The 27,810-nt window shown below is 41.6% G+C and overlaps 1 protein-coding gene and 1 non-coding gene across 4 annotated transcripts in view; both read left to right on the top strand.

Moving 5' to 3' along the window:
- Nucleotides 1–27,810, top strand: part of DNAJC16 (DnaJ heat shock protein family (Hsp40) member C16) — a 41,802-nt gene that overhangs the window by 5,377 nt on the left and 8,615 nt on the right. For all 3 annotated transcript variants that reach the window (XM_026011966.2, XM_026011967.2, XM_072751125.1), the window contains 6 exons: nucleotides 998–1,064; nucleotides 2,112–2,451; nucleotides 13,436–13,620; nucleotides 15,551–15,655; nucleotides 16,346–16,504; nucleotides 26,538–26,668. In XM_026011966.2, the coding sequence (XP_025867751.2) occupies nucleotides 998–1,064; nucleotides 2,112–2,451; nucleotides 13,436–13,620; nucleotides 15,551–15,655; nucleotides 16,346–16,504; nucleotides 26,538–26,668 (987 nt within the window). The remainder of the gene's footprint in view (nucleotides 1–997; nucleotides 1,065–2,111; nucleotides 2,452–13,435; nucleotides 13,621–15,550; nucleotides 15,656–16,345; nucleotides 16,505–26,537; nucleotides 26,669–27,810) is intronic.
- On the top strand, nucleotides 17,301–17,373 carry TRNAE-CUC (transfer RNA glutamic acid (anticodon CUC)). Its single transcript has one exon. It is a non-coding gene; the product is annotated as a tRNA-Glu (tRNA).

The raw sequence follows: 27,810 nt of genomic DNA, 5'->3' as shown, positions 1-27,810 counted from the left end.
TAGTAGTCATTTGCTTCCCAGTGGATTGTTCCTCTTTCTTGAACCTTTGCTAGAGGAAATTTACTTAAAGTTAGCAGAAGTGATTACATAAAGAATATACTCTATAATAAAGTCTCTTAACAAAAAAAAAAAAAAATTGAAAAATCAGTTGGTAAAAAAAACACTGATTTAGGCCTTGAGGGGTTCTAAGGGAGTAAAACCTAGCCCCTACTTTCCAGGAGTTCAAAAATCTCCAAAGCTGAAATTAGCATAAACATGGACAGATTACAGAATAATGTATGTCTGCAAATGGATATAGTTAATTGTCAGCTGTGTATAATACCAAACGTTAGTTTAAATCATTTTGGATAAACTGTAGGTTTTTCTCACCTCTTAAAACATGGGGCTTTGAAATCATTATCCATTTATAGGTAAAAAGGCCATTTTAGGCAAAAAGAGACAAGCAGAGCAATAATGAAACTGCAATGTTCTCATTTGAACAACAGTAGTCAAATGCTATTTGGAACATGGTTGTCACTAAACAAATTCATGGTGCATCCGAAAGACTGTTTCCTGCATCCACCTGAGTCGTCAGAAGAAATCCCTTCCTCGATAGCATTCTAACATTAGGATGAATTGCTCCCATCCTGGGAAGAGAAGTCGGTTCTTAAGGCTCAGTAACATTAGCCTGGAACCAGCTTCAGCAGTGTTTAAGAACAATGTAAAGACATGCATGTAGCACACTTTTCCTCAGTGGGACCCTGCAGTACCTCTGGAGCTTTGAAAATGTGTGTTGCTAAAGTGCTTTTAGTAGAAATGGCCTGTTTCAAAGTTTCGCTTAATTATTATGGTTATGTGAAGCAAATGATTGCTTCTACCCTTTATTTTTAAGAAACCATCCTAACAAAATGGCCTTTCGTTTGCCTTTGATGTAGTAAACTGTGTGTACGAGATGTTAATTGACTGTATGCAAAACATTAAATCCAGTCTCTCTCCCTGCCTGCCCATTGTGTTTCAGGCATCCTGACAAAAACAAAGATCCTGGAGCAGAAGACAAGTTCATCCAAATAAGCAAGGCTTATGAGGTATCATGTCAAACTTGTGATGCATCCATTAGCTCGTATTCATTAGGTGGCCAGTTTTGTAAAGACCTCTCAGAAAGGGCACGCTCACAATGCCCTTGACCCAGTTTCTAGATGATGGTAGAGAAAACATATTTAGCCACATCCAGTATGTCGAATTTGGTGCCTAAAAACTGTAGCTCTTAAAAAAAAAAAAAAAAAAAAGCTGGCCTATTTTAAAGGCTTTAATTGGAATTATAGAATTCTCAGAATTCCTAAATGTAGGTCTCTATATCCTTTGTAGAAACTTATATCACATGCTTACCTCAGCAACACAAATTCTAGAACTTATATTAAAGAAAGACTGATTTGCCTATATTTATTAAAGTGGCACAAGGTTACAAATACATTTAAACACAAGATTTTCAACAATTTTCCAACATGTCAGCTTAAGGAGCTTGGCCTGGAATGTGCATAAAAGATAAGTCTGTGGCTTCCTGACTTGTGTAGGGTAATGTTCTTCAGGAGACAGTGCTTGGCTCATGGAATGGCACATCATCCTAAAACACCTAAAACAATTTTAAACTTCAGAGTTATTTCTAAGTAAAACAAAGCCAGCTAACATACAAGACACTGAACTGAATTCTGTGGCTTTTTTTTTTTTTTTTTTTTTTAATTTCACAGCTTTTCGTGTTGTGGTTTGAGTTACTCCAACTAAGTGGCATGACCTATTTTTCTTGTGGTCAAGCTCTGGTGATCAACATTATGTTAAGTTTTATTTGTTTTACCAATGTGTCGAATCTCTTAAGGCAAAATGAGAACTCAGAATCTCTAAAGCCAAGATGAACATGAGTATCTCAGTGACTAAAGTCTTTTGGTCTTGAAATATTTAATCATTTCTATTGAAAGAGGAGTTGCCGTGGTATATTGAAGACTGCATTCAGAATATCTAACCGTGTTGTAGCTTTACATCTCTTTTCTTCCTGTGTCTTTGACACTGCTCACACGATAGTCCTTTGGGTGAAACTTTTTCCATTTTATAGATTTCCTTTTTTTTTTCTTTCCTTGTAGATTCTTTCCAATGAAGAAAAGAGATCCAATTATGATCACTACGGAGATGCTGGAGAGAACCAGGGCTACCAGAAGCAGCAGCAACAGCGAGAGTATCGCTTCCGTCATTTCCATGAGAACTTTTACTTTGATGAGTCTTTTTTTCACTTCCCTTTTAACTCTGAGCGGCGGGGCTCCATTGATGAGAAGTATTTATTGCACTTTTCACACTACGTGAATGAAGTGGTGCCAGATAGCTTCAAGAAACCCTACCTCATCAAGATCACCTCAGATTGGTGCTTTAGCTGCATCCACATTGAGCCTGTTTGGAAAGAGGTAGTTCAAGAACTGGAAAGATTAGGTAAGATAACTTTATTTGCTGAAGGTGTTTATGTTGGAGAGGCTAACATTTGTATCTTGGATTTGATGGGTTACTAGGGAGAAGGAATAGTGAGGTTTCTCTTCATAAGTTCATGGTGACTGGGGTTTTCCAAGGACACATTTTCAGAGGGGAGAAATGTGTCAGCCACTTTCATTTCGCACTACTAATTTGAAGCCTTATCTGTATAATTTCCTAAGATCTAGCTGGGGGCTTGATACATAGGAGAAGCCTAAAAATGACTGGTTGAGCAAAGCCACCCTCAAGCATCAGTTTTGATGCTGGTGGGACCTGCAGACTATTTTCAGCAGTGTTTATGATTTCATTCTGTGATTAAATTTGCTAGAGCTACCATAACAAAATGCCACAAAAACAACAGAAGCGTATTTTCTCACAGTTCTCAGGGTTAGAAGTCCAAGATCAAAGTGTGGGCAGGTTTGGTTTTTTTTCAGAGGCCTGTCTCCTTGGCTTGCGCATGACTACCTTCTCCCTTCACGTTCACATGGTCATGTCTCTGTGTGTGCACATTTCTGCGTGCTGTGTCTCTTGCTCTTTCTCTTTCTGTGGCCTGATCTCTTCTTATAAGGACATTGGTCTTATTGGATCAGGGCCCATCCTAATGACCTCATTTTAACTTCATCACCTTAGTAAAGACCCTACCTCCAAAAATGATTATATTCTGAGGTTCTGGGAGTAAGGACTTAAACAGATGGACTTTGGCAGCAGGCACAGTTCCATCCATAACACCGATGGTCATGGGTTACCACTCCTGATCACAGGTTAGCCTTTCCTGTGTTCATAGTTACCACTTAGTGCCAGAAAAATGCCAGCAATCCAGACAGAGTATTTATTTTAATGACTCTGAAAAGTTGGAATTACTGAATTGTGTGTGTATGTTGTATTTTGTAGGCATTAGCAGACTTATTCTTGAATAATTAAAAAAGGCCAAACTCAATCATAGAGGCCAAGGGACTGGATTTCTCTAGAGAGAACGTACCAATGAAAACCATCAGTTCATTTGTTCTGGTTTTTTGTTTTGTTTTGTTTTTTTAAGATTTCATTTATTTATTTGATAGAGTATGAGAGAGCATGAGCAAGGAGAGAGGCAGAGGGAGAAGCAAACTCCCCTCCTGAGCAGGGAGCCCAATGTGGGGCTCAGTCCCAGGACCCCAGGATCATGACCTGAGCTGAAGGTAGACACCTAGCCGACTGAGCCACTCAGGCAGCCCCAGTTCATTTTTCCTAAAACAGAAATTTTCAGCTTGTTGTTTAGAAGCACTCAGGTTTGCCAAAATACTTTTGTGAGGTTAAGTAAAGAAGCTCTTGGAGGAAGATGAGGAAATAAGTTTAACACTGTCGTACATGTGGTGAGCAGTCGCAGATGCTTGCTGGTCGTGTGTAATGAGTGGACGAGAGGTTAAGATCAGCTGGAAGCCCTTGGGTTGAACAGCTTCTTTGTCGAAAAGCATAATGCATTTTTGGTCACACCAGGCAGTATACTGGAGACTTAAACCTCATTCATCTAGAAGCTGACAGCAAAATATAAACCTTAAACCACCGCATAAGTTAGGACACCAGTGCATTTACACCAAAGTCAGATCAGAGCCAACGTTATATTTAAACATGCCAGGCAAACAATATGGGTAGCAAAGCACAGTGGTTACCTGTGTTCCATCCCTGGGCTTTAGAGTCAGACCAGTGTTCAGTATATGTGCCACTGAAGCGAGCAGCAGATAGACCAGTGTGCAGAGCTGAGCTCTGTCATTTATTCTTTGTGTCTTTAGACAAACTGCTTAACACAAATTTCTCCATCTGTAAAACAGATGTAATAATGTCAAACCAACAGGACTGATGCAAAGATTTTATATAAGTTTCTGTTATGTATTAAACACCAACATAAAATGAGCCTTAGGGAATTTCTGATTAACTAGGTGTTCTGGTTTACCAAAGTAAAAAAAAAATTTAAGCACCTATTTTATAAATTTTTTAAAATCATTCTCAAATACATGAGTCTACTTTCTTCAATTCACTGACGACCAGGCACTGACCTTTGACTTAGGTTTAGCTAAGTCTTGCAAGGTTATTAGAAGTTAGTTGAAAGAAACCCAGGAGTAAATTACAGGCCAGGGGAACAGTGCAGCCAGAGAAACAAAGAGCATCCAGAGGAGAGCCAGGCACAGGGTGTGACTCAGGTATAGCCAAGAGGGAGGAAGCAGTAAGAGCACACGGAGACCAGGTAGTAAGAAGCTGGACTTTATTTTATAGTATGTGATAAAGCCAAGAAAAATTGGCACATAGAGTCGTGATTTAGTCCCATCTACACTTTAGAAAGCTATAGAGTCACATGAAGGGCAGATTGAAGAAGATAAGAGAAGCAGGGAGGTCACCAACCCTGGGAAGACAGCAGCCACTGGCCCAGACTAGGACAGAAGGAATAGAGAGGTGTGGACAAGTATAAGATATCTGAGTGGTGGGAGCATGGAAGTCTGGAGGGACCTGGCTCCTGGAGACATTCTGAATGTGAAGAATGAGGGAAAAAGGGGGGCGGGGCTCAAGATTGACTGCATTCTGACTGGAGCCAGTGAGTGGGCAGGGAACCACAGGGAAGAGCTGGATTTGAGAAATTGTTCTGAATAGTAACTATGTTTGGACTTACTGCACACGGTGACATGAAAATAATAGTAGCTTGTATTGATTAAGAATTTAGTATATGCCAAGCACAATTGTAATTTCAACTCATATTAAACAACAGCCATTTAAGGCAGGTGCTGTTGTCTTCCTTCTTTTACAGACACTTAGCTCATTCTTGGGACCTCATCAGGGTCCCACAGTTGATGTTTGGCAAAGCTGGGATTTGAACCCCGGTAGTCTGGCCCTAAGTCCATGCATTGCACACCATGCTGTACTGCCTTTTAATATCCTTAAATCTTTGATGATTAAAGGTCTTGCTATTCTTTTGAGTGGTCATGCTATTTAATCGTAGTAATTCAGGACTCAAGTGACAAGAGTGGAATAAGCAGAATTTAGATCCATAGAAGTGACGTTTACTGAGGGTTCAGTCCATTCCCCCACTGCACCTCCAAAGTTCCCTGGAAGGCAGATTTTGTCCAAATGTATTAGATTAATTTGGTTTATAAACCATTTTCCTCTTTGGACCATGCAGGTTAGTTGAAGATTCCGACAGTCAGGCTCCACTTTGTTACAATTGGGTGGCAGTGCAGTGGGATCCTTACAAAGCATCCATGGCTATTTCCCTGACCAGGTGAGGCAGCAGTACCCTTCAAGATCGATACTGCCATGCCAAAATTGTGTCTTTTCTTTTTTTTTCTAACATTTTTTTGAAAGATCATGAGGAGGGGCTGGACAGAGTGAGGGGGGTGGAGAGAGAACCTCAAGCAGACTCCACACTGAGCACAGAACCCGGCACAGGGCTCAGTCTCACAACCCTAAGTTTGATGACCCCGCAGAAACTAAGAGGTGGATGCTTAACCAACTCAGCCACCAAGGTACCGCCTGCCAAAATGTTCCTATTCTGTATTAATAGGAAGAGCAGACTAGGGCACCTGGTGGACTCAGTCAGTGGAGTGGGCGACTGTTCATCTCAGGGATATGAATTCAAGCCCCACATTTTGTGTAGAGATTACTTAATATTTATATATATTTATATATATATAAATAATATTTATGTGTGTGTGTATATATATACATAATATATATTTTATATATATATATAAAGGAAAGAGCAGACTGTTTTAAAGATCAGCTGAGTGGTGTAGGGAAGCTTGGACCCTGTGTCTTGGACTATTGTTAAATGCCTGACTTGCCCTGGATGGATGAAATAGGACAGTTCTACCCAGGGAGAAATGTGGTAGCTGCTTAGGTGGAATCTGCAGCCATGCAGTGTGCTGACAGCTAGTGTGCAGAGGCCGCCCACACGTATGGACAACGCACTGGGGAGGAGAACCAGAAGTAGTCAGCACTGCCTTCGACCTCAAGGAACTGACTATTTAGCTGAAGAGAAAATACGTACCCAGAGAATTCACACTTGACATTTGCAAGTGCAGAATCACATTTGCAATTACCAAATGATGTAGCACTGCAGGAGTAAGCAGAGGATGAGAAAGAACTCTTGTTCTCATTTAAAACTTTCTTCTTCATGAACCAAGTCCTGTGTTAGACATTAATGTATAAATTATCATTGTTTTTGTTGAGTCTTTTGGTTGTTTTGCATTATGCTAGGGTCTTTGTGAGGCTTATCTGTATCATAAGAGCAACTCAATGAGGGAGAGATACTATTGTTTTGTTTTGTTTTAAGATTTTATTTATTTATTCATGAGAGACATAGAGAGAGAGAGGCAGAGACATAGACAGAGGGAGAAGCAGGCTCCATGCAGGAAGCCCCATGCGGGACTCGATCCCGGGACTGCGGGATCACGCCCTGAGCCAAAGGCAGACGCTCAACCACTGAGCCACCCAGGCATCCCGGGAGAGACTATTGTTATCCCTATTTTACAGATGAGGAAACTGAGCCCTAGGAAGGTTAAGGAACTAATCATGGTCACACTATCCACAAGTAGCAGTGCTGGGCTATAGACCTAAGAGCGCAGCTCCAGGTCACTCTTAACCACCATGCTGCACAGCTTTAGGAATAAGTAAAACATGGTTCTTGCACCAGCTAACTCAAGTGGGAGACACAAGTGAATCATCACAGTGCTCTGAGTGCTCAAGGGGAAGGGTACAGACAGCTACCAGGGTGTCAAGGAGGTTGAGTGTCTTAAAATCAGATATTTTAGGGCAGCCCAATTTGAACAATCCTGCAAATTACTCATCATGCCTTTTTTTTTTTTTTTTAAGATTTATTTTAGAGAGACAGTGTGTGCACACAAGAGTGCAAGCAGGAGGAGAGGATGTCAAGCAGACTTCCTGCTGAGTGTGGAGCCTGATGCAAGGCTTGATCTCAAGACCATGAAATCGTGACCTAAGCAGAAACCAAGAGTCAGATGCTTAACCAACTGAGCCACCTAGGCACCCCATGCCTTCTTATTTTAAAAGAAGGAGTAAGGAAGCCTCTGTGATCAGTTGGTTAAGCATCTGCCTGTCAGCTCAGGTCATGATCTCCCGGTCCTGAGATTGAGGCCCATGTCGGGCTCCCTCTCCCCCTGCCTCTCCCCTCTGCTTGTGTTCTCTTGCTCACTTACTCACTCTCTCTCAAATAAATATATAAGATCTTTAAAAAAATAAAAATGAAAAGTAAAAGAAGTAATTCCTCTCAAGGAATTGTTAAATATGTAATAGTGTCTAGGAAAAGGGTCTACCTAGATACTGTTTTGTTTTGTTTTGAAGATTTTATTTATTTATTCTTTAGAGACACACAGAGAGAGAGAGAGAGAGAGAGGCAGAGACACAGGCAGAGGGAGAAGCAGGCTCCATGCAGGGAGCCCGATGTGCGACTCGATCCCGGGGCTCCAGAATCAGGCCCTGGGCTGAGGGCAGTGCTAAACCGCTGAGCCACCTGGGCTGCCCGATACTGTTTTTTTTTAATCTGCTTTTGTACTATGTCCTTGATATTGTTCCATTTCACATTATTTTGCATCTTAGTAATTTCTTTATTGACAGGTTCGTATTTAGTCAGATTTGAAAGTGGCCCCTTCCTCCAGTTGGCTCTGTACCATTCCTTAAAACATACGCAAAACTTGAAATAAAAATGAATGTATATATGTTACAGAGGAGAAAAAGAATTTCCCTAAAAGATGCGATACACATTAAGGATTGTATAATGAAAATGAATACAATGATACCTCAAAATAGAGGCGCAACACGGACACGATTGGTACTATACAGAAGGAAGACTTCTCACAACCTCAAAAGAGAAGGGAATGTTCATGTTTTTAATTATCGAGGATCTACAAATTAGCCATAAACATCAGTCTGTATCACAATCAAATAATGTTTCTGAAAGAGGTCACATCTGCTTTGCCTTTCTTTTAAATCCAAATGTTTATTTGGACCTCGGGTACATTGACCGTCCTGTAGCCTAGTTGTGCTGAATCAAGATACAAACACATGGATAGTTTTACTCGCTGTTGTGCTAGCTGAGCTTGTTTTATGGACCCTGGACTTTGAAGTGTAGAAAATTCGAAGGCAGAAGAGGAGACAATGGAGCCTGTGTTCTCTGACTCAGAGACCCCAAGTCACCACCCATCACTGGTCATTTCCCAGCCTAAGTTTCTGTGAGATAACAGTGCTGCCAGCTTTTCTTACTCTTCCTTCCAGTTTGGGAGGGAAGGGAGATGGGTTAGATCTGAATTCTCCACCCCCCCCCTCTTTTTTTTTTTATTTTATTTAGGGATGCCTGGGTGGCTCAGTGGTTGAGCATCTGCCTTCAGCTCGGGTCGTGATGCTGGGATCCTGGGATCAAGTCCTGCATCAGGCTCCCCACAGGCAGCCTGCTTCTCCCTCTGCCTGTGTCTCTGCCTCTCTCTGTGTCTCATGAATAAATAAATAAAATCTTTAGTAAAGAAAAATTTTATTTATTTGAGAGAGAGGGAGCACAAACTTGGGAGAGGGGCTGAGGGAGAGGGACAAGCAGACTCCATGCTGAGCACAGAACCCAATGCAGAGTGCTATCCCAGGATGCTGGGATCATGACCTGAGCCGAAGGCAAATGCTTAATCTGCTGAGCCACTCAAGTGCCTCTAGATCTGAATTCCTTTTTTTTTTTTTAAGATTTTATTTATATATTCATGACAGAGACAGAGTGAGAGAAAGAGGCAAAGACACAGGCAGAGGGAAAAGCAGGCTCCATGCAGGGAGCCTAATGTGGGATTTGATCCCAGAACTCCAGGATCACACCCTTAGCTGAAGGCAGATGCTCAACTTCTGAGCCACCCAGGCATCCCTAGATCTGAATTCTTATTAAATATCTTCTCAGGAGGAAAAATAATACCAATTAAAAAACCAAATACTTATCATTCTTTATTCTATTCTAATCTGTATACTAGTTAACCTATAGAAGAGAGGTAAAAGTCCTCCAGAATTTAGAAGTGGGATTATGATAGTAACAAAGTCCTTTGTAGAAGTGATCCAAGAAAATGGCCTTTATAGATTTGGAAATACTTAACATTTAATGAAGGTGATGTAGGTAAGGACTCGTGGTAATTTAAGTAAAAGAAATGAAACCTAACCACTGTATTCTGTTCTGAGAAGGAAGCTGTATTGATGGGAGGGCAAGAAAGGTGGGGAAAGGACAACATAGAGAGGGCGAGGGTTTGCTGTGTATATCCTGCTCCATAGGAGAAGACCAGCTCCTCAAGGTGAAACTCCCACCCACGCAGAGACAGTCTCGGGCTCAGGCTTCACCACGAAATAATACTTCATAATAACAGTTGTAATTAATTAGGCACCTATTGTATTCCAGGCTCAAGGTTAGATTCCGTTGTAACTTTCTTTTTTTTTTTTTTAAGATTTTATTTATTTATTCATGACAGACAGAGAGAGAGAGAGAGAGAGAGAGGTAGAGACACAGGCAGAGGGAGAAGCAGGCTCCACACAGGGAGCGCAACGCGGGACTCGATCCTGGATCTCCAGGATCACACCCCGGGCTGAAGACGGTGCTAAACTGCTGGGCCACCGGGGCTGCCCTAGGTTCTATTTCACCTTATGTCTTTAGTCTCAACAGAACAACTTGTCTCCATCTTAAAAATGAGGAAACAGACACAGCGAGGTGAAATGACCTGCCTGATGTTACACAGCTACCAGGGAGCAGAGCTGGGCTTGAATCTGGATCTGACTGATTTTTAATACCAATTTTTAAATCATTGGTTTGTTTTTTAAAAACCAAGTGCCTACTACATGCCAGGAACTGTTCTAGATACTAGGGATGCAGCAGTAAACAAAATAAGCAAAACTCCCTGCAATCATAGAGCCTATGTTCTAGTAAGTACACACCACTATATAAAAGACAGAGTCCATCAAAGGGCACCTTAACCTGGTAAAGCCAGGCAGGTGCCAGAGAATGCCAGGGCACAGTTACAGGCTAAAATTGGGCAGGGTGGGCCTTTCTGAGGACGCAGCCCACACGGGGTGTTACAGGGAGCTTCAGGGGTATCTGGAGGAATAGTAGAGTGAACAACAAGCCCAGAAGAAAAGTCCGTTTCCCTTTGGTCTCCAGGACTGTATCCCTCGTCCCAACTCCAGGCCCACAAGCCACCTTTCTGATGACTAATTCTGATCCACGTGTGTCCTGAAACCTAGCAGAGGGCACCTTGAATGGCAGAGTTACTAAAAAGGTGTCCTTCCTGGGATTAGATAGTAAATTGGCATCTGGTCAATGTAAGATCCTTTGGGGTGAGTCAGCCTCTTAAGAAATTGATCCCTCTAGTATTCAGAACCAAAGGTGGCAGAGGTCATTCTTCAAAGCCAGGGAGGAGCCAGGCTTCACACTCAGGTAGGCCTGGGTTCAAATCCTGGTTTTACTTCATGCTAACTGTGATGCCAGGTCAGCTGTCCTCATCCTGTCCAGGCACTGGTAACATGAAGGTATCAGCACTGACCACTCAGGATGTTGGGGAGTGTGAAGAGTGATAATTCTATAAAGCTCTAGCCATGCTGCCTCACTTTTAAAATGTTTAAAACATGGCCCTTCCACCCTTGGGTCTTTGCTGTATAGCCACTTGACACCCCACCCCCACCCCCGCTAGGTGATGTCACTCTGACCTTACATGAAACCAAATGTCTCAGTGTATATGCCTGCTATATTCTTGTTCTTCTCACAAAATGTTTACATGCACTTCCATTTGTCGACATTATCCCGTAGTTGTTTGTCATGCCTGTAGTGTGAGGTAATGTGCTAGACCTGGCTCTGAAGCCTCCGGTTTGGAATCTTGTTCTACAGTGTTACCAGCTCCGCGAACTGGGATCACGTAATCTCTCTGAAGCTTGCTGTTTGTAAAATGAGGGGGTGATGTCTTCCTTACCTGCCCTTGAGATACTCTAAGGGTCATAGTAAGATAGCCTGCAAATAGATTTGTTTTGTCTATTTAGCAGTTTTAAAGTATTAAGCCTGTGATCCTGCCGTTTACCCAGCAATTGCATTTTTGGAATTTATTTTTTTTTTAATTTTTATTTATTTATGATAGGCACACAGTGAGAGAGAGAGGCAGAGACACAGGCAGAGGGAGAAGCAGGCTCCATGCACCCGGAGCCCGACGTGGGATTCGATCTCGGGTCTCCAGGATCGCGCCCTGGGCCAAAGGCAGGCGCCAAACCGCTGCGCCACCCAGGGATCCCCGCATTTTTGGAATTTAATTAGGAAATCACACAAGTGCACAAAGATGTGTACACAAAGATCTATAAGGATGCCCATCAAAATACCCCATGTAATAGTGAAAGCCAAACAACAGAAAAAAGGAAATAAGTTAGAAGATGGGAAGTGCTCTGGAAAAAAAGATGGGAAAATGAATAGGTTGAGGGGGATCCCAAGTGTGGGGAGTATGGTTTCAAACATGGTAGCTGACTTGGTCTCAGTGAGAAGGACTTGGAATTGGCGAAGGAGGAACTCAGCTTCACAGATGTCGGGGAGTTATCCACTCCGGGCAGAAGGGACAGCCAGTGCCAAGGCCCTGAAGCAGGAACATGCTAATGTGTTTATGGAAGAGGAGGATGCTGGGTGCTGGGGAAAGGTGAATGAAGAGGAGGACAGGAAAGAGGTCAGAAGGGGACCAGGGACCAAATCACAAAGGCCTGGTTGGCAGTTGTGAAGATTGGCTTTTATTTTGAGTGACATGGGAAGTCTTTGCAGGATTTGGGCAGAGGAGGGCTGTGATCCATGTTTCTGTGTTAGAGGAGACAGTGAGGCTAGTATGTTGAGAACCGGCCGCAGGGAGACCAGGAGAGACAGTAACATTAGGCGAGTATTGCACAACCAGGGGAAGAGAGATGGTGACTCAGAGGAGAGTCTAAAGAAAGTGGAGACAAACAGATTCCTGGTGTCTTTTGAAAATGAAGCCAACAGGACTTGCCAACAGATTGGACGTGGGGTGTGAGAGGCGAGAGGTGGAAGATGACTCGAGTCTTCCGTCCAAGTAACAGGAAGGAAGGGGCCCCGTTGGTGACCAGGGGAGGCCTGCGTGGGATGGACCTGGGGGAGGAGAGCAGGAATTGGGTTTGGGAAATGTTAAGTTGGGAAATCTGTTGGGCATCCAAAAGAAGACGAGTCCTTGCTGGCTGTGAACATTTCATGTTCCTCCAGTGTTTAGCAGAGGAACCGGCTCTCCAGATATACTGGTCAAAGGAAGGAACAAGGAAAACTATTCAAGTATTAAGTGAAATGGGTATCAGATGCTCCTCTTTTGTTTTATTTGTAGGTGTGTGCGTCCACACACATATTTGTAAGAAGAGGTACAGGAAGATACCAACATGTCAACAGGAATTATATGGGATTTTGACTTCTGAGTGATTCTAACTTAATTTCTGTCTCCTTTTCAAGAATGTGTACTTTCTAATATCTGTCTCTACAAAGTAACTTATATAAAAGGGAGACTTGGCCTAAAGAGTGAGAAGACTGAATTCTATCGATAAATCATAGTTACTTTTCCAACTATTGCCAAGTTGTTGAACTCTGGAATTGTTCCCAGGTTTTGTTTTGTTTTGTTTTGTTTTTCCTTGTGAGTAGAAGCACTGTAGCAGATTGCTTTCTTTTCTTTTCAAGTATTTCCTCATGATTCCCCCAAATTCTAAATAATTGAGACTAAAAGATACAAAGATTTGTAGCTCTTAAATATTGCCAGATTATTCTGCAGAAAAACTGAACCAGTTTAGAGTATCAGCAATGAAAAAAATGCTAATCGATCTATTAGGAGAGATAGCCTAGGTCAGGAGTTTAGTTACACACCAAAAAATCACTTATCAGCATTTCTTTACCATGGGGCGGTGAAAAGGCTTCATGGAGGTCTTCCATACTTTTCAGGTGTAGGAATCGGTGTGGTCCATGCTGGGTACGAGAGGCGCCTGGCCCATCACCTGGGAGCGCACAGCACTCCCTCTATCCTGGGAATCATAAATGGAAAAATCTCCTTCTTCCATAATGCAGTTGTCCGTGAGAACCTACGACAGTTTGTAGAAAGTCTCCTTCCAGGGAACTTGGTGGAGAAAGTAAGTACCTGGTGGAAAAGTAGCCTGTGAGGTACCTGGGTCCCCCAGCCACCCTGAACTCTATGGTCATCTCAGACCTGAGTTTCATTTTGAACAGGGCAAGACCTATGTTAATTAATTAATTAATCACTCAACTGAAGTCATTTAAGTGAAGTCTGTAGGAGACTGAAAAACAAGGGAGAAAGACTAAGAATCTGTCCCTGTTGGTAACCACTGAGCCCATTTACACTGTGGTGGGGATCTGAGCCTGGAATGACAGTGACTCTCATTTTCTAAACAAAAAATTAGATCACGATGTAGAATGAAGGATTTCTTTCTGATTCATGAATTTGTTCATTTGAAGGTATCTGTCTTATGAAAGGATTCAAAATAAGTTACATTTGGCTATATTTTTAACGATCACATCTGTGGAAAACACAAGATTCCATGAAATCAAATATTTTTGGAATTTTCAGAACTTAGAATAATGCAAAGATGAATAAATTTCGCAAACAAAAATTATGCCAGAGAAGCCAGGCACAAAGAGTTCATACTAGTTTATGATTTTTACACGTAAGCGGCATTTTTTCTCCAGTATCTTAGATTAAGGGTCACAAGAACTAGAACAGGATTCGTGTGTGCTTTAAATAATTCATTCCTTTAACTATACCAGGGGAGTGAACATCCTATTTCCACGTGCACTGCTCATAGACTATCCCGCCGGGATCATTATCTACAGAAGAATATTTGGTGGAGTTAGAGTATGGTAGGCTACTAGAATGATCGTAGGTTTCTGGATGGGTCCTCAAACATTTATGAAATGTCTGTTCTATGCCAGTCACTGTAAGTGTTGAGGACGCTTTTCAAGGAGCTCCCAGCGTAGCAGGTGATTATTTCCATCTGATATGCTGAAAGGCTGTCCGAGAGAGTGGGGAAAGGCTTCCTGGCAGAAACGGCCCATGCACTGAGTTTGCCAGGTGAAGTGAGAGGTAGGGAATGAGGGAATGAGGATGGGACGTGAAGCATCCTGCTCTGCATGAAGTAGTCGCTAGTGAGCAGGAGAGGGCAGGACTAGAGGGGTTTGTAGGAATCTCGCTGCCTGGCCACCCGATAGAGGAACTTGGGTCTTGGCTTGCAGGTGCTGGGGCCTATATAGGGGGCTGAGCAGAGAGTGAAATGATCAGATTGAGGTTTAATATAGATCATTCTGGAAGCAGAATGGAAAGATAAACCTTTTTTAACTATGAAAAATTTCTAGGTAGAATTTTAATTTGTTAATGTTTTGGGTTTTTATTTATTTACTTAGAGTGAGCATGAGTGGGGGGAGAGGGAGGAGCAGACTCCCTGCTGAACAGGAAGCCCAACTTGAGGCTCCATCCCAGAAGCCCAGGATTGTGACCTGAGCTGAAGTCAGACGCTTAACCGACTGAGCCACCCAGGCACCCCTTATTAATGTTTTTTATATTCTCTCAGTAGGATTATTTAAAGCATAATCAGGGAAACACAAGAGTAGCAATTCAGATGGTAATAAATGAAACTATGTAATATATAGACCAAGTGGGCCCCCTTATTTTTTTAAGACATTTTTAAAAGAGTAATCACTGTGTTATCTTCCACAGGTTAATAGACTAAGAAGTACAGTCTATAATAGATTAAGAAGCATGTGTATAATTCAAAAGTTCACTATTGTTTTTATAGTGCATTAAGTAATTGTTCCAGAAAAGACTGTGATTTCAATCTGTAAGAGTGGGAACACATGAAAATACGAAATCAATAAGTCTGTTCTTTTAAACCATTTTAGTCAAAGACAAAAAATTAGTGATCGGCGTTTTTTATTTTCTAGGAAATACTCTTTTCCACATACTTGATTTTGTTTAATTATCTCCTGACTGCATATACTCCAGTTGTTGAGAATTGAATACTGAAACTAACATCCTCTCTTCAATTTAAGGTTACAAATAAAAATTACATCCGATTCCTCTCTGGCTGGCAGCAAGAGAATAAACCTCATGTCCTTCTGTTTGACCAAATGCCCGTTGTACCACTGCTGTACAAGGTATTATGTGCTGGGAGAATGTTTGCTCTTTTTTTGGTGGAGAGAACTTGTGGCTTGCTTGTCCTTTGTGAGTAAGAGCTTATCCAAAGAAATGTTTGAAGACCAGAAATTTGCCTCAGCCACCATACACTGGGTTGGTGCTTTCCACACACATGATAGCATTTGATCTTCAGAAGAGCCCAGTGATAGAAATATCATCCCTGTTTTATAGACCAAGACTTTTGAAGCTCAGAGAGGTTGTACGACCTCCCCCCTTGGTGACTGCGTGATTCCCAGACCCATCCTCTGAGTGACATCCTCTGCAGCACTTCCAGCACCCATCTGGTTAGCCCTGTGACATGAGACGGGAGAGGAAAGTGTCCTGCTTATTACCCTTTGGCGTGGCCACTGCCATCTTACATAATTGAGGTGATTCCTCAGATACTCCATGCCTCCAACCCAGCGTAGATCTCAGTAAAATGAATATTTTTCTCTCTGTGTGAGAAAAAAATAAAATTCACTGTGTTTAGCTTTATTGGTACAATTTTCGGGCATGGGACATCATAGAATTCCTTGAATTGTGCAGAGGTCTAGCAGCCCGAGTGGGGCTATACACGCTGGCATTCATCACCACTGGTGTGAACTGGTCACGCTTGGTTTCTGTGATCCTGCTATCAATTTAATTTCTTTCTCTCTATTACACCCTAACAGTTGACTGCTTTTGCGTACAAAGATTACTTGACATTTGGATATGTACGCATCGGTTTGAGAGAGGCGGAGGAGATGAAAAGGCAGTACAATGTCAATGTCTATGCCCCCACCATCTTGATCTTTAAAGAACACATAAACAAGCCTGCAGATGCTATTCAGGTACGTGACAGTCGCCCTATCTTGAGATTGTCCTCATGTTGTATCTTGGGCCTTTATGAATAAACAGCAAAATTGAACAGAGCAAGTGAGAAGGAGAAATTCATTTTTTAATTTCTCCCTTCAGAGGCACAAAATTTAAAAACAAGTTTCGTTTTCATCCTATTTGGTACTGTTTTGCTCAAAAAATAATCTTTTGATAGAAAATAGGATGGTGGTGATGCCAAGGGCTGAGGGAGGAAAATATGGGGAGTTAATGTTTCATGGGGATACTTTCTGTTTGGGAAGATGAAAAGGTTCAGTAGGTGGATGACAGTGATAGTTTTACAACAATGTGAATATACTTAATCACAGAATTATGCGCTTGGAAATGGTTAAAATGATCCATGGTCAGTTAAGGGTCTGCCTTCGGTTTGGGTTATGATTTCAGGGCCCTGGGATCAAGCCCTGCATTGAGCTCTCTGCTCCTCAGGGAGTCTGCTTCTCCCTCTCCCTCTGTGCTCTCTTTCCCTCTCTCACTCTCTCAAGTAAATGGATAAAAGTCTTTTTTTTAAATTTTATTTTATTTATTCATGAGAGACACAGAGAGAGAGAGAGAGGCAGATACACAGGCAGAGGGAGAAGCAAGCTCCATGCAGGGAGTCCCATGTGGGACTCCATCCCGGGTCTCCAGGATCACGCCCTGGCTGAAGGTGGCACTGACCCGCTGAGCCACCCAGGCTGCCCCGATAAAATCTTTAAAAAAAAAAAAAAAGTCCATTTACATTATATTTTGCCACAAAAATAAAATAAGAGGGTCACCTGGCTGGCTCAGTCAGTAGAGCATGTGACTCTCATTCACAGGGCTGTAGGTTCAAACCCCACATTGGGTGTAGAGATTACTTAAAAATAAAATCTTTTAAAAAACTGTTTTAGGGCAGCCTGGGTGGCTCAGCAGTTTAGCGCCGCCTTCAGTCCAGGGCGTGGTCCTAGAGACCGGGGATCGAGTCCCATGTCCGGCTCCCTGCATGGAGCCTGCCTCTCCGTCTGCCTGTGTGTGTGTGTCTCTCTCTCTCTCTCTCTCTCTCTCTCTCTCTCTCTGTCTCTCATGAATAAATAAATAAATAAAATTTTTTTAAATTGTTTTAAATAAAATAAGAAACAATAATCACCTTTTCTAAAGTGATCCTGTCAGAAGATCAGTAATCTTATTCTAAAATAAATTACAAAGCACCTTGTTGGCTCAGCTGGTTAAGCGTCCGCCTTTAGCTCAGGTCATGATCCCAAGGTCCTGGGATCAAGCCCCACATTAGACTCCCTGCTCAGCAGGGAGTCTGCTTCTCCCTCTACCCCTCCCCACTGCTTGTGCACTTGTACCCACTCTCTCTCAAATAAATAACTAAAATCTTTTAAAAAATAAAATAAATTCAAAACTTAAATATAAAATGTCAATAAAAAGAAATGAAAGAAAACCATAAACTCAGAGAACTTTTAAGTGAATATCTGATAAAGAGGGATCCCTGGGTGGCCCAGCGGTTTGGCGCCTGCCTTTGGCCCGGGGCGCGATCCTGGAGACCCGGGATCGAATCCCACGTCGGGCTCCCGGTGCATGGAGCCTGCTTCTCCCTCTGCCTATGTCTCTGCTTCTCTCTCTCTCACTGTGTGCCTATCATAAATTAAAAAAAAAAAAAAATTAAAAAAAAAATCTGATAAAGAGCTAAAAATCTTGTTGAAAATCTTAATTATAAGTTTAAAATTTGTATATAAATACTTTAAAATTTTTAAGTTAATCAGTAAGCTAAGGGAAATATTTACAACCAATCTAAAAAAAGATTTTTATCTTTAATTTCTCTTGAACTACTTCTAATCAAAGAGATCAACACAAAACCTCCTGAAAGTGACTGCTTAATGGGTAGAGAGTTTTCTTTCAGGGTAATGGAAATGTTTGGGCCCAGAGAGAGGTGATTGTTATAGAACACCATGAATGTATGGAATGCCATTGAGTGATACATTTTTAAATAGCTAATTTTGTGTTACATGGATTTCATATCAATAAAAAAATTAATAAAACTTCCCAAGAGGACTAGTCTGGGAATATGAACAAAATTGTGAAAAGAGATTTAAGTGACTGATAATCACTTTTAAAAATTAAATCTCACTAACCACAAAAAGCCAAGTTAACATTTTGTTCTCCCATCACATTGTTGAAGATTTTCAAAGTGAAGATACTCAGTAGTGTTGAGAGTAGAGAGAAACAGGTAGTCTTTCGTTTTGCCTAGCTGGAGGAGGCTTCAGAGTTTTCAGAAAAGCAATTGGGTGCTAACATGTCAGTTGCCTGGATTCATTCAAGAAAAGCATACTCCCAAGTACTGGAGGGAGCCAAACGCTGCCCTGCATACTGGGGATGAACAAAGTCACCTGCATTCCCTGTCCTAGAGTCCATCCTGTATTCCAGTGGGGATGACAGACAACTGGCATAACATACTCCATGGTGGCGTGTAGAGGAGGAGAAGTGCTATGGAGAAAAAGAAAGCAGGAGAGGGGAATGTGGAGTGTCAGGAGAGCAGGTTCACATTTTCTAAGGTATTGTGGCCAGGAAGGGCCTCCTTAAGGTGACACTGGTGTATAAAGGCCTCAAGGAGATGAGATTACCTTTTAGGAATCTGTCCTCAGGGAATAGGAATTCAGCCAAAAATTATATACAGAGACATTACCATTTGTAGCTGGTTTCACTGGGGGAAAAATAGAAGTATCCAACAGTAGGCTAATTATTAGTAAATCCCGAACAGGGACGGCTATATAGCCATTTAGCCATTAAAACAGCAGTTCAAGGACACTTAATGATGGGGATAGTTTTCAAAACATAATTATTAAAAAGAGCAAGCAGGATGCAAAACTAAGGTGCCTCACTCTGTGGCAGGTCTGAACTGTGTGGCCATCTCAGACCTGAGTTCCCTATTAATTAATTACTCAGACTAAATCATGTAAACAGAGTGTATAAAAGACTGAAAATTGAAATAAATGAAGCACAGAGACTAAAGGATCTCAATGCATATCAATTATATACACAATTTAAACACTGATCTCAGTTCATGTGTATAGGTACATGCATACACATAGGAAAAAGCTGGAAATAAATACATCTCTTGATGGTAAAATTAGGTATTATCCTAATGTTTGGGTTTTCAGAAATCCCTCTCATGAACATGTCTTATTCTATTTCATTTAATGTCATTTTTATTTTTTATTATATTTTTTAAGATTTTTTTAATCTCTGCACCCAATGTGGGGCTCGAACCTACAACCCCAAAATCAAGAGTCAACACGCTCTACCAGCTGAGCCAGCCAGTTCCCCTATTTTTTCAAAAAAGCAACAAGAACCCTTTGACTCATCTCTCTTAAAGGAACCTAGAAGTTCTATAAAATCCTTTATTTCAATTCATTCAGTAAGTGTTTCATTGCCTGCCTGCTGTGTAGTAAATACAGAGGAGCTCTGAGGAGCTCTGACATCTAGAGTTAAGCCTTTGTCCTCACGACTCTGTCCAGGAGAGAGGCCTGAGGGCAGTTTCCATCCACCGGCATAGGTGACTCATTCAGATGTGAACGGAGAGGAAAGACCCTTGAGCCTGGGGCTAAGTGAGAGGCAGAACCAGATGGGGGAAGTGGCAGTGAGGAGAGAAGAGCAGGTTAGGAAGCAGGTAATGGATTCAGTTGTGGATGTGCAGAACGAGAGCTGAGAGCTGCTTACAGGAAGTCTGAGAGGAGGTGTCCGTTGGACAGTGGAGCGTAGGGACCTAGGTCTTAGTGAGCTGGGGAGAGAGATTGGTAGCTCATCAGTGAGGGTTGGAGGTGCCAGTCCTCACTGCGGAGTGATCTCCCAGGCATCCATACCAGGTGAAGTAAGGAGAGAAGGGAGCCAAGGACAAAATTCTGGACAGGCGCCAGCAGTTAAAAAAGGGGTGCCCTGCCCAATGGCAGCTGAGTGGCTGAGAGAATCACGAAGAAAACATGCCAGTGGTGAAGAAGGAACAGAACTTCTCAGTTCAAGATTAATCTATGAAAACTTCCTAAATTGTTTTTCAGTAATAGCTTCTACTCTGGAGAATGATTTATTTATCCCTTGGGAAAAATTATAGCTCAAATACATTTACAGAATTACTGACATAGGAGAGCCTGGGTGGCTTAGGCGATGAGGTGTCCAGCTCTTGATTTCGGCTCAGGTCATGATCTTAGGGTCATGAGATCAAGCCCTGCAACTGGCTCTGTGGTGGGGATAGAGCCTGTTTAAGATTCTCTCTCTCCCTTGCCCCTACTTACCCGTGAGCATGCACATGTGCACGCCTGCTCTCTCTGTCTCTCTCTCTGAAAAAAAAAAGTACTGGCATGATGGATGCTTCACCAGTTTGTTCCTATGGATATAAGAACGGTACCTCCCAACAGCAGGTCACTTGGTAGATGACACACTCGCAGCACCACTTGTTTCGTGGAGTCCTGCTATATTTGCTTTCATTTGCTGTGTAGTATTTATGGCCACAAGGTAACTTCTTGGCTCATTCTTCTGGCAGTGGGCAATTTCAGGGCTTTAGGGGCAATGTCGCCATGAACATCGTGCGTATCTCAGTCTATGTGGGTTTCTCTAGGACAGCAGTTTTCAGAATGAGATTCACAGACCCTGGGGTAGGTGTGAGAAGTGTGTGAGATCAAAACTGTCTTCATAATAACGCAGAGACATAATTTGTCCTTTTCCTCTATGTTGACACCTGCGCTGATAGTGTGAAGGCCACAGTGGGTAAAACTACCAGTGCACAGCCCAGTGCACAGTCCAGTACATTATCCAAGGCCCAGGCCCCAGACCACCAGGAAGCATCTGTTTTTCACTCCTAAGCACTCACCATAAAAACAAACAGAAACAACCCTCATGTATCACTTAATACCCTTGATGAAGCAATAGCAAGTATTAATTTTATTAATGAATTAACCCTTGAGTACATGTCTTTTAGATGTTTTTAATCTGTGTGACAAAATGCAAAGTGTACAAAAAGCGCTGCTACATGGCAAAGTATAAAGGTTGTCTTGAGGGTAAGCATTTTAATTAAATCACGATTTAATTCATGAGTATTGAACTAGCCCCCTTTTTAACAGAACATTATTTTTACTTGAAAGAATAACTGACAGACAACTGTGGTTATTCAGACTCAGGTTTGAGGCAGACATTCCCCAAAAACAGTGAGCCTAGCACTTTAAGGGAAACAACTGACCGTATTTGTTGCCAATGATAAAACTTAGGCTTCCAAGAAAATTAGAATTTTGGAAAATTTGTATCGGCCATGAGCTTCTCAAAACTTTGTGATGAGATTTGTTCATCAGCGTGGTGCACTTTTTTTTACATGTATAATAAAGTTTGTCAGCATTTGGAAAATCAGTGAACCAGTACTTTCCAAATGACCAGTGCATGATTTTAAGAAATCACACCTGAGTAAAAAATCCATTTTAAGTGCAAAGTGATCAGTGAATTTGAATTTAACAAAGTATTAAAAGTTCATTGAATCCAGGGGCGCCTGACTGGCTCAGTTGGTAGACCCTGTGACTCTTGATCTCAGGGTCATGAGTTTTAAGTCCCACGTTGGGCATGGAGTCTACTTTAAAAAAAAAAAAAAAAAGATGTTCTAAGACCAAAAAGTTTTGAAAACCATTGCTTCTAGAGTATGTCTGGTTGCAGAACTGCTGGGTCGTGGGGTCTGCACATCACCAGCTTTTCTGGGTAACCTGTTTTCCAGAGTGATGTTACCAGTTTACATTTCCACCAGTCGTGTGCGAAAGTTTCATTGCTCCACATTCTTGCCAACACCAGTTCAATTTCGTTTTGGTTTTTTTTTTAAGGTTTTATTTATTTATTCATGAGAGACACGGAGAGAGAGCAGAGACATAGGCGGAGGGAGAAGCAGGCTCCGCGCAGGGAGCCCGATGTGGGACTCGATCCCAGGACCCCGGGATCATGCCCTGAGCCAAAGGCAGATGCTCAACCGCTGAGCCACTCAGGCATCCCTCAATTTCGTTTTTCTGAGTTCTCTGACTAATGGTATCTCTTTGTGGTTGTGCTTTGCATTTCCCTTAATCACAAACTGATTATGGGCCTTTGGATTTCCCCTTTTGTGACATGACTGTCAAGTGTTTTACCCAGTTTTTTTTCTATTGAACTGTCTGCCTTTTTGCTAATGATTTGTAGCCAGTTATTTATACAACTGAAGTCCTGCAGCGTATACCTCTGTGTCTGGCTTTTGTCGGCTGATGTATGGGGGTTCGTACACGTTGTCTGTGGAGTTTGGCATGAATGTACTACAGTTTGTCTCTTCCAGCTCCCGCAGGCAGTCATTTGGCTCTTCCCAGTTTTTAGTGATTTGACCAGTGATGCTGTGAAGATATTCTTGTATTTGGTGTCTTTTTGATGAACATATGTTCTTACTTTTAATGTATTCATTCGTATCAACATTTTTCTTTTCTGATTGATTGGTTCTGTTTGTTTACTATTTAAGACATCTTCCCCTAGGTCAAGACAATAAAGATAATCCCTTCACAGGGCTTCTTTATAATTTGCCTTTTATACTTAGGTATTAACTATTTGGAAATGGTCTTGATAATCACAGAGTAAATCCTCCTGCTTTGTTTTTTGGATTTTAGGAGGATGGGAGTTTTTTCAAAAGCATCTTGGCTGCTATTGGTCTTTTGTGCGTTTTGTATACATACTACATTCTGTCAGTCAAGTTCCATCAAAACAAACAAACATGTTGGGATTTTATTGGATGTGTATTGACTCTTTAAATCAGTTTGAGGAGAATACGCATCTTGACAAAATTGAGCCTTCCAACCTATGAGCATCGTGTATCTGTTTTCCTTTGTTTAGGTGCTCTGTAATATGTTTCTATAAGCTTTTATCATTTTCTCCATAAAGATTGTACTTTTTTTCCAGTTTATTTTTAGGTACCTTGTTTGTTTGTTTGTTTATGCTGTTGAAAGGTATCTTTTTTACTACATTTTCTGTTTGTTGGTATTATCACAACTGATTTTTTTAAAGATTTATTTATTTATTTTTAAAGAGAGAGTGTGTCCTTGTCAGTGGAGGGAGGCACAGAGGGAGAATCACCAGCAGACTCCCCCCTGAGTACAGAACCTGACACGGGTCTCAGTCCCAAAACCCTGATACCATGACCTGAGCCAAAATGAAGAGCTAGACACTCAATTGACTGAGCCACCCAGGCGCCCCAATACAGTTGGATTTTTTTTTAAGATTTCATTTATTTATTCACAGGAGATGCAGAGAGCCTGATGCAGGACTCGATCCCAGGACTCTGGGATCACGACCTGAGCCAAAGGTAGATGCTCAACCACTGAGCCCCCCAGGTGTCCCTACAATTGGATTTTTTAACACTGACCTTGTGTCCAGCAATCTTGCTAAACTCCTGTTACTGATTTAAATAATTTATCTATACCATCGTTTGGGTTTCCTAAATACACAATCATATCATCTGAGATTAATGGCAGTTTTGCTTCTTTTTTATTCAGCCCTTATTTTATTCCTTTTTCTTACTTTACTGCTGACCTCTGGTGTGACATGGAATAGAACTGTAGTAATGGGAGAGGAGTGCCTGGGGGGCTCAGTCAGTTGAGCGTCTGACTCTTGATTTTGGCTCAGGTCATGATCTCAGGGTCGTGGGATTGAGCTCCATGTCAGGTCCCATACTCGGCAGGGAGTCTGCTGGAGATTCTCTCTCTCCCTCTTCCTCTGCCCACCCCCCCACCCCAGCTCATATGTGCAAGCACACATGCATATTCTCTCTCTCTCTCTCTCCCCCCCCCCGCCCCCCCCCACCAAAATAAATAAATGAAATCTTTTTAAAAAGAAAGAAAGGTAGTGTTGAGGGCATCCTTGTTCTTGATTTCCATGTCCCCAGTAAGTATGATGTTTGCAGAAGACCTTTTGCAGCCACCCTCATCAGGTTAAGGAAGTTCCCTTCTATTCATTGTTGACCTAAATGATACTGTTTTTTATCAAACGGTTTTTTCCACAGTTGTTGAGATTATCCTGATTTTCTTCTTTATCTTTCATCTTCTAAAATGTGCTAAATTTAAAAAAAGTGCTAAATACAATAATTCATTTTCTAATATTAAACCTAATTTGAGTTCGTCAGATAAGTCCAACAGGATCATAACTTGTATTATGCTTTCAACAGATTGCTGAATTCAGTTTGCTAATAACATTTTGTTGAGGATTTTTTGCATTTGTGTTCAGAAGTGAGGTTGACTTCTGACTTTTCTTTCTCCTGATGCCTGTGTGAGGCTTTGCATCATGAAGGGAGGTGGGTGCATTCTCCCTTTTTCTATTCTCAGGAAGACTTTATGTAAGATTGGATTGTCCTCTTGAAAGTTTCATCAAAACCATCTGTAACACCATCTGGGCCTTGAGTCTGTGTTTAAGGAAAGATCTCTGCCACTGGTTCACCTTCTTTAACGGTTACACAACTATTTAAGATTTCTGTTTTTTCAGATACTGCTCTATTATTCTAGAAGTTTTTCTATATCATCTAAATTTTCAAATCTAAATGACTTTCTCTTTTAACTTTTACAACACCGATGGTGATTCCTGCTTGTCATCTTTGATAATGGTTATTTGTGCTTTCTCTCTTGTTTGTATGATGGGTTTTACCAGAGGTTTGTCAATTTTATTAGCTCTCCCAGAGAGCCAGTTTTGGCTTTGTTAATTCTTTGTTTCTTCTTCATTTTCTATGTTTGTTTTTGCTTTGTGGATCTCCGTTTTTATCTTTATTATTCCCTTCTTCCCCCTTTCATATTTTTTGCTATTTCTTTTTAACTTCTTGATATGGGCATCTAGGTCATTAATTTCTGTTTTATTCACTGTAACATTATCCTCCAAGTATGGCTTTATTTTCACTCCAGGGTTTATAAATAGTACTTTCATGGGTCCTTCAAATTCATGGAATGCCTGAGTGGTACAGTTGGTTAAGCATCTGACTCTTGGTTTTGGCTCAGGTCATGATCTCAGGGTCCTGGGATCGAGCCCCGTGTCGGGCTCCATGCTCAGCAGAGTCCCCTTGAGATTCCCTCTCTCTCTCCCTCTGTCCTCACTTGTTCTGTGTCTCTCTTTGTCTCTGTCTCTCAAATAAATATTTTTTTTAAAAATCAGAGTATTAATGTCTGATAGGCTCTTCTTAGATAAGTAGGTTATTCAGAGTGTGTTCCTTAACATATAGGGATTTTCTAGTTAACAGTTGATACAGACAACCTACTGTATATATAACTTCAGTCCTTCAAAATGTACAAAAATTAGGAATAACAGAGTGGCCATCATAGTTTTGTAGTCTCCCTTTTATACCTAGTAATTTTGTTACTTTGGAGTTTTTTAATTATTGGCAGTTTGCTGCCAATCATAAGTGGAAATCAGTTTGCCTGAAATTGAAAATGACTTTTTAGGGATGCCCGGCTGGGCTGAGTTGGTAGGACATGTGACTCTGGATCTTGGGGTCATGAGTTTGAGCCCCACGTTGGGTGTGGAGCCTAATACTTAAAATCTTTTTTAAAAAATGACTTTTTAAAGCTGCCAACATAAAGCCATATACAAAAATTCTGCAGTGGGAAGGGCACTTGATTTTCCTTTGACCTGAAATAGTTCCATCATTGCTTCCAACCCTACACTGTGGAAAGAGATCACCAGTTTTATGTGTCCAAACAGATGTGTCTTATTTGTTGTATTGTTGACTTTAGCCGGGGTCAGCCACATTTTTTTCCTGTTCTTTTTTTTTCATAATTTTTTTCTTTGAGTCTAGTTTACATACAATGTGACATTAGTTTCTGGTATACAGGATAGTGATTCAGCTTCTCTATATCCTGTGCTCACCACAAGTGTGGCTCCCATCTGTCCGCATACCAGGCTGTTACAATATCATGGTACAGCTACATTGTTTTTTTAAGCTTCTGAAGTAAAGCCCATTTCCAATGAGAAAAGTGAATAAAAATCAACTGTTTCTTGTTTTTTTTCCTGCAGGCCCGAGGTATGAAGAAACAGGTCATTGACGACTTCATCACACAAAACAAGTATCTGCTGGCAGCCAGGCTCACCAGCCAGAGATTGTTCCATGAACTCTGCCCCGTGAAACGGTCTCACCGGCAGAGGAAGTAAGGACTCCAGGCTTTGCCTCTGCTTGTCACTGCAGTGAGAGGCCACGTCGCATTTCTCTAAAAGGGCAATGAAAAGTCTACCTGTGACATCAGAATTCACTCTTTACTAGTAGTAGGGGGTATAAATCCAGGGTTCCAGCCTGGCCCAGGGGCAGAGAAGATTTCCCTAATTCATAAACCTTTTAGCTGAGGCCAGAAGGGTAAGTAGCCTTTAGCTAGCTGTTGGGGAGAGGCTGGCTCACTTTAAAGAAGCATGGATCTGAGCGAGTCATTGCTCCTACTAGAGTGTCCCAGGCAGGCCAAGCCTTCAGAGGCCAGGGATGAGAGCTGGGAATGTGCTAACCCTAGGGAAGTGTAGGACACCGAGGAAAGGTTCAAATAATTAGCTAGAAATGGGAAGGCTGAGGCATATTCATACATAGTAACTAAAACGTCTAGCAATGCAGGGAAAATATTTGTTAGAGATCCTTCAGATTAATGAATCAATGGCTTTAAATGTAGGGCTATTTTTTTTTTAAGATTTTATTCATGAGAGACACAGAGAGGCAGAGACATAGGCAGAGGGAGAAGCGGGCTCCCTATGGGGAGCCCAGTGTGGGACTTGATCCCAGGACCCCAAGAGCACAACCTGAGCCAAAGGTAGACGCTCAACCACTGAGCCACCCAGGTGCCCTGAATATAGGGCAATATCATTGTGAAATGTGTCTAGATTTGGAAGGAAGGAAAGCATTCTGGTTATCTTATTTGAAAAATATAACTAAGATATTGTTTAAAGTGAGACATTCCCCATGTTTCCAGATTTTTCTGATGCCTTTATAAGACCAAGAGAGAAGAAAGACTTTAATTTGATATAAAGAAGAATATCAGGGACTCTAAGAATTGTGATGAGCACAGCCTTCAGAAAATAGCCCAGATCCATTGCAGTTCTCACCTTTTTTTTTTTTTTTTTTTTTTTTAACCACTGTCGCCTTTGGAGAGCGACTGTGCTAGCCTTCTTACCAGACTCTGCTTCCATTCCGTTCCCCTCTTATGCCTTCCAGGCAGTTCACACAGCAGCCAGTGAGCTTGCTAGAACATGCATTGGGTCCAGTCTCTCTCCATTGATGGGTCTTCACGCTCACAGTTCCTCTCTGCCTGGA

Source organism: Vulpes vulpes, chromosome 2, assembly GCF_048418805.1.
Source record: "Vulpes vulpes isolate BD-2025 chromosome 2, VulVul3, whole genome shotgun sequence".
In the NCBI taxonomy this organism is placed as follows: domain Eukaryota; kingdom Metazoa; phylum Chordata; class Mammalia; order Carnivora; family Canidae; genus Vulpes; species Vulpes vulpes.
This window is presented reverse-complemented; position numbering and strand designations above follow the sequence as displayed.